This window comes from Athalia rosae, chromosome 4 (genome assembly GCF_917208135.1).
Source record: "Athalia rosae chromosome 4, iyAthRosa1.1, whole genome shotgun sequence".
NCBI classification, from domain to species: domain Eukaryota; kingdom Metazoa; phylum Arthropoda; class Insecta; order Hymenoptera; family Athaliidae; genus Athalia; species Athalia rosae.
Window position 1 is genome coordinate 2,607,340 of NC_064029.1, and position 10,862 is coordinate 2,618,201.

The 10,862-nt window shown below is 38.1% G+C and overlaps 2 protein-coding genes and 1 long non-coding RNA gene across 3 annotated transcripts; 1 reads left to right on the forward strand and 2 right to left on the reverse strand.

Annotated features, from left to right (window-relative positions):
- Positions 1-1,892: 1,892 nt before the first annotated feature.
- Positions 1,893-7,390, reverse strand: LOC105690243 (DNA-directed RNA polymerase I subunit RPA2). Its single transcript, XM_012407879.3, has 16 exons — positions 7,174-7,390; positions 6,768-7,100; positions 6,316-6,555; positions 5,798-6,120; positions 5,339-5,598; positions 4,981-5,223; positions 4,616-4,893; positions 4,332-4,529; positions 4,076-4,183; positions 3,752-3,928; positions 3,456-3,670; positions 3,187-3,325; positions 2,949-3,105; positions 2,584-2,837; positions 2,268-2,432; positions 1,893-2,133 (listed from the first exon to the last, which is right to left on the reverse strand). The coding sequence occupies exons 1-16, from the start codon at positions 7,240-7,242 to the stop codon at positions 1,921-1,923; spliced, it is 3,372 nt and encodes a 1,123-aa protein (XP_012263302.2). The 5' UTR covers positions 7,243-7,390; the 3' UTR covers positions 1,893-1,920.
- Positions 7,391-7,504: 114 nt separating this feature from the next.
- Positions 7,505-10,720, forward strand: LOC105690337 (actin-related protein 5). Its single transcript, XM_012408062.3, has 7 exons — positions 7,505-7,909; positions 7,993-8,307; positions 8,400-8,680; positions 8,787-9,005; positions 9,174-9,475; positions 9,566-9,746; positions 9,856-10,720. Exons 1-7 carry the CDS (start codon positions 7,807-7,809, stop codon positions 10,474-10,476), a joined length of 2,022 nt encoding a protein of 673 aa, XP_012263485.1. The 5' UTR covers positions 7,505-7,806; the 3' UTR covers positions 10,477-10,720.
- Positions 7,678-9,908, reverse strand: LOC125500668. The gene is made up of 6 exons (XR_007278102.1): positions 9,775-9,908; positions 8,717-8,816; positions 8,436-8,564; positions 8,226-8,363; positions 7,916-8,099; positions 7,678-7,815 (listed from the first exon to the last, which is right to left on the reverse strand). It is a non-coding gene; the product is annotated as an uncharacterized LOC125500668 (long non-coding RNA).
- Positions 10,721-10,862: the final 142 nt, after the last annotated feature.

Sequence of the window (10,862 nt, forward strand, 5' to 3'; positions counted from 1 at the left end):
TAGTCCTGCGAGCAACCAGTTGCTCTCCCTATCATACTACGATTGAATACATAGGATTGAAGGCATGCACATGATGAGGCACATGGGGTCTCGGACCACCTCCTCGGGTTTCCTGTTCTCCTGATACAAATTTCCACTTTTCGGCAAACTTTCAATTTTCAGGGCCGGTATTCCAGAGATCTACATTATCACTTCCGGTTTGTATGAAAGCATGATTGAATGATTGAATAAAGAGGCAGGCATGCAATTAGTCCTGCAAGCAACCAGTTGCTCTCTCCATCATACTACGATTGAATACATAGGATTGAAGGCATGCACATGATGAGGCACATGGGGTCTCGGACCACCTCCTCGGGTTTCCTGTTCTCCTGATACAAATTTCCACTTTTCGGCAAACTTTCAATTTTCAGGGCCGGTATTCTAGAGATCTACATTATCACTTCCGGTTTGTATGAAAGCATGATTGAATGATTGAATAAAGAGGCAGGCATGCAATTAGTCCTGCAAGCAACCAGTTGCTCTCTCCATCATACTACGATTGAATACATAGGATTGAAGGCATGCACATGATGAGGCACATGGGGTCTCGGACCACCTCCTCGGGTTTCCTGTTCTCCTGATACAAATTTCCACTTTTCGGCAAACTTTCAATTTTCAGGGCCGGTATTCTAGAGATCTACATTATCACTTCCGGTTTGTATGAAAGCATGATTGAATGATTGAATAAAGAGGCAGGCATGCAATTAGTCCTGCAAGCAACCAGTTGCTCTCTCCATCATACTACGATTGAATACATAGGATTGAAGGCATGCACATGATGAGGCACATGGGGTCTCGGACCACCTCCTCGGGTTTCCTGTTCTCCTGATACAAATACCTACTTTTAGGCAAACATTCAATTTCCAGGGCCGGTACTCTAAAGCACTGCATCATCTCTTCTTGGATAATGTATGATAGGATACGCATGCATGCATATGATTTTGCACTTGTATATTGTCCACAATGAATAACAGCGAAGGAGGCGTGCAGGAATGTGATTGATCGGAATTAATCAACAATTGGTGTATTGAGAATAATGAATGTTTATTGATAAATCAGTGGCCAGTTATACATTCGAGGGCACTGTTATGCCTTTTATACATAGATTTATTTCCACGAATACATCTATTCTTTTGTATGACGAGTTACAGTAGTATGGACAATACTGCGATTATAATGAAAATCTCACTATCATTTCGATTGTTCCTTAAAAATATAATACAGTCCGATCATGTGTAGATAATAACTTATTCGTACAAATTGTCTACACCGAATACATGCTGATGGGTTGTCTTACAGATGTACTGAGGACATGGTCTTGTAATCTTGTTCAGGGGCCAACTGCACACTGCAAAATGTCTGTTCGTCTTCTGAAAAACAAAAAATTGCGGAAACAATCGAGTTATCTCGAAGAATAATGTTTCTAGCTTAATTCAATCGACGTGTTTGAATTCCTTACACAAAAATACATAAGAAAGGTGCCCTGCAATTGATTTCCAGAATATTTCACTTTTCGCCCCAAATATACGGCTAGCTTATGCCTTTGACTTTTCTCAAAATTAGGGCAATTAATGTTTCAAAGTTCAAAGTACAATGAATACCAGTTTCTCGGCCGAATCGGAGAAGATTTATTTTTGGCCTGTAAAAATCGCAAAGCATTACAGAACACACTCCTGGTCTTCCAAATATTCAAGTTCTTACGGTTTTTCAGCCAGGCCAATTCCGAGTGGGTTCAAGGAACTTCTAGAATGCAATAATTTTTTCAGTAAGATGGCGAGTTATAACACAGTACAATGTTGAATGCAAGCCGTAGGCTCGCACGTAATTTTGGTAGGAAAAAAATAATCAATGCGTTGTATAACTTCTGCAATTTATTATTATTTACAGTTCGTTGAATTTCAGCTTTATGTTGATATTGCATGAAGCTAGTTGAGTAACCAAGTACCGGAAGATATAAGGTATTTCTACCTCGCATAGTTCTCCATCATCACCACACAGTCGACATCTCATCTTCTTTTGAGCAAATCCCATCTCGTTCAATACTAATTCTATTACTGGGCCTAGCAGAGTCCCACACCGCTGGCAAACAAGCGTCTGTAACCAAAGTCAAAATTACAGAACTTCTGCTGAATCTTGAAGAAATTTTTTTCCATAATTATAATCACAGCATAAATTCAATGAATATCATACATCATGACATTTACTGATTTATAAAGCGAATCACTTACGGAGCTTTTATCAGAGCAGTGAAAAAGACGATCTTGAAGTAAGAAGGAACATCCGTGAGAAATGAGTGCATCACGTTCCATTTCTCCAAATCTTACGCCACCTCCTCTCCTTCGACCTTTTATCGGCTGCCGCGTCAACACATCTATTGGCCCAGTACTCCTCACCTACCATAAAAGCATTTGGAATTCTTACTCAGTTGCAATGTAACGTCAAATCTGTACGATCTTTGCAGTTTACTTTAGTCCAAAAGGTAAAATAAATTCATATCCTTCACAAACGTACACGTCATGTAGTGCTACTGAAATATGTACGTACCTGCCACTTGTCTGACACCATGTGTCTAAGACGTTGATAATGTACAACTCCGAAGAATATGTCAGCCGTCATTTCTCGTCCATCGATACCGGAGTATACTCTTTCAGTACCGTAATAATTATATCCACCAGCTTCCAACAATTTACCAAAATACTCAACAGCGGTGTCTTCCTCTGTAAATCTGAATGGCGTGGCGTCATGAACAAGGCCGTGAAGAGCTGCTGATTTTCCAGCCATAACTTCGATCATCATAGCTGGCACAGAAATACGTTATCTTCATTAACGATAAGCAATCGAGTTTATAATCAATCTTCGGTAGATGAAAACATGTTCTCGTGGCTGACAAGTATAGGGACAAGACTCACCAATCGTCATACGACTGGGAAAACCATGAGGGTTGAATACGATGTCTGGAATCAATCCCGTTTCTGTAAAGGGCAGATCTTCCGCAGGCCAAAGCTGCGAGCAAATACCTTTTTGCCCCGCTCTCGAAGCAAACTTATCGCCCACACTCGGATTACGCTGTAATTATTTTTGTAATCTATTGAAATTCACGAAATAGTAATAAAATATTTAGTTTAACCCTGTAGGAACTTTACGAACAGGCACTCGAAACGTTATACATGCTCTTCTCGGACTCTTTGTGTTCAAAGTACCGCACAGTTTCACGTGGTCGACGTAAGCTGCTTCTTTACCAGTATATTTGCCAATTCTGTAGGTAGATTGGTCTACGTTGTAGTAACTGAAATTAATATTGATAAATAAATAGATTAAAAAATAAATTAAAAAATAAATTAATAATAATTAATAAATTAATAAAGTAAAATTAAATCAACTCTCAACTTTTTTTCTGGCTACTATTATCAAGGTACCTGTAATAGGGATCTCCCTCTTCGATGGTAGCACCGACAAACGGCAAACCATCAGCGTCCAGTTTATCTCCGAGTTCAGGTTTGTCAGGGTCTCGGCAGAAGTAACTCGCAGGATCTTCCAAGTCGACAAACTCTGACTTGTAAATCATACCGTGCGCAAAACCACGTTCATGTGCTGATTTATTTATTATCATAGCATCTTCCATATCGTAACCCTATAATCGATAACAACTAATATTATATACGTTTTCGCAAATTTTCAAAATACGATAAAGTATTCGTAATATTCAGCATACCGTATAAGAGATGACTGCTACTATTGCATTGGTTCCCATGGCAAAATCATCCATGTCAATGTTATCGTGATGCACAGGCCGGAATAAAGATGTTGCTGGTGTTTGTAATCTGTATAGTTTTGTTTCTGATTGATGTTGCCAGTTGTGACACGGTGTACCCATAGTTTGCTTTCCCATCTATAAAAAAAAATAAATCAATAGAAACACCATAATATTACTGTAGTGAGCATGAAAAAACTTCATGCAACAGATGCAAACTTCCAAACAGTCATCAATCATATTTAAATAAACCGAGATTGCACCTTAATATACAGTTTAACTTACTTGACACTGATACATGTTTCTAGGACTCTGATTACAGTCGGGCATTGGTATAAGTCGTGCCAAATTACTCAAAAAACTCGTTTTCGATAGCTCTTGATGCGTCGTCAACTGAAATAAAAAAGATAAAAATATCCGTACAGACATATTTTTGTTGCGGAAGAAGTAGTCTGGGATTAGAAAAACGGATAATGGACAGTAGATGAAAAGTTATCACTAACAGAGAATTTAATTCTACGATAACGATAAAATGCCATACCCCTGAATATGCTTCCTCAGTTGTAATGCAAATGTTCATGTAAACTTGTTCAAAGGTACCGATGAGCTCGACTTTTTTTACAATCAGATTCATCACAGGCCTCATCATACGAGCTGGTCCGGTGAACAGAAACAATCCTGGATACTGAGACGGCCCTTCCATTTTGGGTACTAAAACTATTTCCATAGTTGATGGAACCTATCGATAACAGTTGTGCCGATTCAATGTCATAGAAAGTGTGTCTAATTATCTAATGAAAAAGTAAAATACAAGTGACAAATTACCTTGGCTCCGTCAATTTTTAAAATCCGTAACTTATTAACTAGCTTCTCCGCAATCTTTGTTTGAAGTCTGCCAATTACCCTTCCATCGACCATTACGATATAAGAATCCCCAATGTTCTCGTTGGTACTGAAGGGACTAACCCCCAACTCAAATAACACAGATGGAATGTCAGCTCTGAGCTTTTTATCCGGATGTTTCGTTACGATACAGTTCAATGTCAAGTGGTTGAGCAGGCCACAAGGAGCACCGTCAGGTGTATGTACGGGGCATATAAATCCTGATGAAAAAATAAATTTGAATATACTTTCACTAATTGGAAGCAAAATAACAAGTCCAAGTTCAGATAAAAAATAAAAATCAATACCCCATGCATCGGGAAGCAGCTGCCGAGCTTCGGTAGTTCTCATAGTCTGGAAAAAGGCACCTCTGTGTATCGCTCTGAAATGACTCATGTAACGCATCCTGTTAATGTTTTCTGCTACTATGGTTAACCCTTTGTCTTGCATCAATCCTAATCCTGTGGATGAATTTATATTCCCAGTTGATATGAAATTTTCCATCTGGGATTCAAATGTGCCACTGGATTTCAAGGCTGCCAGCATCTCCTCTACGTGAAGAAAAAAATATTACAAGCTAAACACTGTTAGAATAATTTCATGCTTCACTGCACTCATAATTATCAAGTTGAATAAGCTACAAAATGATGAAATTCAAAAACATACGTGTCGTAAGCTTGTATTTATCGGTTGTACTACCAGGGCGCTTCATGACGTGTAACTTAAGGACGTTCAGCCAAGTTTGTAATTTTTCTTTTAGAACTTGTAGATACAAATGACCACCAAGGAGACATTCTTGCATCATAACGGCATCTGCTCCTTCGACTGCACTTTTTTTATTAGCGAAGCTGAACAATTTCTGAGTCATGAAAATCAGCAGGTTAAATTTATCCATAGGATTGTCCAAGTGAATTGCAACACAATGTCTGAAATATAAAGTAATTATTTATAAAGAGCATATTCAGATAAAGTGTGACCTATAAATTGTTATTTTGGAAAAACTAAACATAAGTATCTTCAAATTTTACCCAATGAGCTTTCACCTTAATTATAAGGTGGTAGCAGTGATGATTTATACTTTAGATTCAACTAACGAATATTTTGCCGAGATGGCCAAAAACTCACTTTATGATGAAGTCACAAATTTCAGTATCTGAAGCCTCTGGTGGTACTTCATAAAATTTGACTCTGAAAATTTTTCCCACATACGCTTTGCACTGTTCGTGAGAGTGCAAATTCTCCTCATGTATTGCTCTCAGCATATTACGTACACATCCTCCAAAATAAAGATCGTCTTCGAAACCAGCAATTAATTGACTGAATATGAATTTATCGCAAACATCAACTAAGCATTTCAGCATCAAAACTAGAGGAACGTAGTACAAAATTTTTCGATGAGATAACATCAACTTAACTGTTCCATCAGTTACATAATGTAACGTATTATTCTGAAATTTAAAATTAATGAAAATATGATAATGACAGATGAAAAACAGAATTTCCAAAGAGTGTGGTGTTGTATGTAATTTGCAACACAAAATATGTTTCAAGAGTGCATTGGATCTAAGATAGCAATCTGTTCTCTTGATAAAATATTGATATCACTATCCAAGTGCATGCATAAAGCAAATTAATATACATACTGCGGCTGTATTATCATCTTTGACGCATCTCAATAGAATCCCCATATCACTGAATAGAGCCCCACGACTTTTCCACCCAGATCTCTTTATAGCTATAGGATAATTTCTTCGTGTCATAAGCAGCATTCTCAAGAGTCTCTCATGGCCCTTGACTACAAAATATCCTCCCCATTCTTGTTCATGCTCCCCATGAGCAACCAATTCTGTAGGACTCATATTGCGCAGGTTGCACATATTTGACTAAGAAACAAGAAAATAATCTCATCAGGTCAAGAAACTTTGAAAAGAGTCAACTACATGGATAACAATCAGCGATACAGCAGACTAATGCATTGTAAAAAATTTCTATTTCAAGTCAGCTCATCAACTTCCACGATAGAGCATACATCTCGACTACCAGTATGAGAAGGTTTAGCCAACTCAACTGAACTTGATAATGTACAAAAATTTACCCTAATCATAATTGGAATTTCTCCCAAATCCTTCAAGATGCTTGCTTGTGGTACGCCATTGATGGACCATCCTATTTTGGCGGTGAGTTTTCCTTTGTAGGTTGCAGCTCTTTGACGACATTCGGAAGGAAATATTCTGTGATTTTTAACACCAATTGTTCCTGTGGGTACGGCTGGAGGACTGATAGTGACATCCTCAATGGAAAAAATTATTTTGTCTCCGCTTGCAAGTACCAAGTGTACTGGTACTATGTTCGCAATTGCATCTAAAAGTCCTTCATCGAGCATGTAATTGAAAGATTCGACATGGGGAGCCCCAAGAGCCTGCAAGAGCTGAAATTTCGAATACCAATTAGGGTTAGGCCAGTTTCACTGAATTACGGCTTAAAGTTAAGTTAAAACTTACAGGATTCTGCTTTGATGGAGGCTTTCCAAAATCTGGCCTCGTATTCGTTAGCTGCGGTTCTATTAACATATTGTCACTTATTTTTAATCCAAGTCTAACACAAAAACAGCACCGTGGCGAGCAGCACACGTGCTTTTAGACGCAATGCTCCACTGATTCTCCATGGGTCAACTCTCATTGGTGTACAACTACAGCATATGCATTTAGGTATACCCGGCACCGGTACATGAATATACACAAGATATACACGTATTTTAAAGGAATATACATACTCATAAATTGTATGTATATAATATAAACGCACTCCGTTCGTCGATAGATGCCGACGACCAAATAGAAGTGGCTTGCGCGATGCACCAGTTGTATCGAGTATTTATTGTTATAGCTATACACGCATAAAACTCATATCGCATCTGCTTTGAAATTCCAATCACATCATAATTCAGTAAATAAACATCAACAATTACTGCTTGGTTTCGGAAACGTCAAACATATGACAGCAGGACCAGTGTAATTTCAAGGGGTTAAGAACCGCATTATTTTACCAAAGATATTCTGCGTTGTAAACGTAGTTGCCGATTTCAGCTAGTCATTAGTTTTCTATAGCTTTCACAATCCTATTTCACCTTTGAAATGGAAATACTGGAATTGAAAGATAGTAAAACAGTGCCGGACATAGTATATGAATATTCAGCAAAAGTGAGAAACGAGTCGACACCACTGATCATCGACAATGGTATACCTTCAGAATTCCTTGACAATGTTCAGCTTTTCAACCCTTAATTCAATTGTAGACACATGATATTTCCTCTTCTACAGGATCATACAACTGCAGAGTTGGTTGGGCAATGGAAAAAGAGCCACAGTTGATATTCAAAAATTTGATAGCCAAACCTCGTAAAGAACGTGGCAAAAAAGATGGAGAGCTACAAGTGGGGAATGACATAGCCAATATTGAAGCTGTTAGATTTCAATTGAAAACCCAATTTGATCGAAATATAGTAACACATTTTGAGGCACAAGAGCAAATATTTGACTACACATTCACTCACATGGGAATTGATACTGATGGAGCTGTAAATCATCCAATTGTCCTTACTGAAGCTTTCCTCAATCCAAATTACTCAAGAAATTGTAAGGATCTGTGCAATATCTTCTATATTTATAGTATATTTCTCATAACTTTTGGCCTGTGATGCAAGATTTATTTTAATTCACCATTTCAGTGATGGCAGAGCTATTATTTGAATGCTATAGCGTACCAGCCATATCGTACGGAGTAGATTGCCTTTTTTCTTATCATCATAATAACTGCCCACCGAATGGTCTCATCGTTAATATAGGATATCATACGTCACACATTATTCCTGTACTCGATGGATTGGTGGATCCTGCTAATTCAAGGAGAATTAACATTGGTGGTTATCACATTATATCATACATGCATCGATTACTCCAGCTCAAGTATCCAGTACATGTTAACGCAATAACACCAAGTAGGGCTGAAGTATGTTCTGTTTTAAAATATGATTTGTAGCTGTACCATATATTTCCTGAGTAAGGCCGCAACCAAATTTGGTACACATGAATTATCCAGTTATTCGAACTTGCAGGAGCTGATTCGTGATCACTCTGTTGTCGCTCTGGAATATCAAGAAGAAATATCGAAATGGTCAGATCCGGATTATTATGACATGAATGTACTTCGTGTACAACTCCCATATGTTGCTCCTGTTAGTACCCCTGGACTAACTGTGGAGCAACAAAAAGAGAGGAAGCGAGAACTTGCTCGACGACTGATGGAGATTAATGCTCGGAAACGAGAAGAAAGGGTGGGTAACAATTATTATGACTTTCTCCGAAATATTTGGGTATCCGTATTTTGTTAATGTTCAGTATCAATCATTCATTGGTACCTATATTTGGGACACAGGGTTACAGAAGTTTGGGGAATGGATAACGAACTGTTACACGGAGTTCTCAATTGAGATATGTTTCAGTTAGCCGAAGATGAAGAACAGCTCAATCAATTATTAGCTGTTCAAGATTTGCTTGAAGAAGGAGAGACAGATGAATTTGAACAGGCATTAAAATCTTACTCGCTTGCAAATGAAGCTGACTTGGTGAAAATGATCAACAACTTACAAGCTAAAGTCGAACGAACGAGGCAAAAGATAGTAGCGGCCAACTCTCAAGAGGAAAATATTGTGATCGAAGAACCGAAGCCCAAAATGAAATCTATTCTTCAACCCAAAGATCAACAAGATTTTGATGAATGGATCACAGGTGTTAGAAAGAAAAGGTATTTCATTATTGCCCAACGACATTTCATCAAATTTTAACACCAACTGCGTTACATTTCCCAATACTTTCTGATCATTTCCACTCACAGACAAGACATATTAGACAAGCGACTTGCCAAACGACAACGAAGGCAAGACATGGCAAAACGTAGGACTGCAGCAGCTCAAGAAAGGATGAGAATTATCAGTCAGTTAGCGAGGAAAGAAAAGCGTGATGACGATTTTGGCATGAGGGATGAAGATTGGGATGTATACAAAGTTATTAATCGAGTAAGTTATCGGAAAAATAGTCACAAACCTTGGTTTTCTGTTATACTGGTCATCTCGCAAAACGTGAACTTTCGTTTGAATACAATCTTCATATTGACTCAATTTTCAGGAAGGAGGTGACTCTGACTCAGAACTAGAGCAAGAAAGATTGATTGAACTAGAAGATGTCCTGAGGTATCACGATCCAGAATTTGATGGTACTGGGGCCACGATTCCCCTAGTGCCCGGTGAAACACATCAGCTTCATGTTGGGGTAGAGAGATTACGAGCTCCGGAATTATTGTTTCAACCATCCATGATTGGATCCATTGAGGCTGGTATTGCTGAAACAATCGAGTTTGTTTTAAAAAATTATTCACCAGACAAGCAAATGCTCTTAGTTGCCAATATATTCCTGACCGGAGGATCAGCAGCATTTCCGGGACTTCTTGAAAGATTGAAAAGGGAATTAAGGGAGGTACGGCCATTTCAATCTAGTTTTCAAGTGAACATTGCCAAAAATACCAGCCTAGATGCGTGGTACGGCGCAAGAGATTTTGCATTGAACGGTAATCTCTCAGAATATTTAGTAAGCCGCAAAGAGTATGATGAAAAAGGAGGTGAGTACTTGAAAGAACACTCAGCAAGTAATACATATACTCAATCGCCGGAGCCCCTTCCAATACCGATACCGACAATTACCGAACAGATTGTAGTAGAAGAAGCTATAGTTGATGTCGAAATGGAGTGAGGGAGTAGATTCACGATCACTTCGTACACATTAATCATACTTTTGTAATCGTTAAACTTTGAAAATCTGTGGCTTTGCAATAACATTGAGCAAAAGTTATTAATTATGCATGACTGCGTATAGGAATTTTAAATTCAGCAATATTCTTTTATCACTTGTTTTGTTAATATCCTACAGGTTTGATGTATTACACAACATTTAAATAGCCATCAAACTCTTGTGACAATAAATAGCTTAAAAATCACACTTTGATGGAAGTAATATTTCTTTACCGCAAGGTAGTTTCTATAGAAAATTATAGCAATAGTAGAACAATGTCTAGATTTGGAGATCCTACAACAAACCTTAATTAGAAAAGGTGGAGATGGTTTGGACTCCTGAAAATA

Excerpts from the sequence above, each read along its gene's own strand:
- LOC105690243 (XM_012407879.3), bottom strand. The coding sequence starts at position 7,242 with ATGTTAATAGAACCGCAGCTAACGAATACGAGGCCAGATTTTGGAAAG. Across the intron at positions 7,101-7,173 it reads CTCCATCAAAGCAGAATCCT|CTCTTGCAGGCTCTTGGGGC; the intron begins GTAAGTTTTAAC and ends TCGAAATTTCAG. Across the intron at positions 3,106-3,186 it reads GTATAACGTTTCGAGTGCCT|CGTAATCCGAGTGTGGGCGA; the intron begins GTTCGTAAAGTT and ends AAATAATTACAG.
- LOC105690337 (XM_012408062.3), top strand. The coding sequence starts at position 7,807 with ATGGAAATACTGGAATTGAAAGATAGTAAAACAGTGCCGGACATAGTA. Across the intron at positions 8,681-8,786 it reads TAACACCAAGTAGGGCTGAA|GAGCTGATTCGTGATCACTC; the intron begins GTATGTTCTGTT and ends TCGAACTTGCAG. Across the intron at positions 9,006-9,173 it reads CTCGGAAACGAGAAGAAAGG|TTAGCCGAAGATGAAGAACA; the intron begins GTGGGTAACAAT and ends GATATGTTTCAG.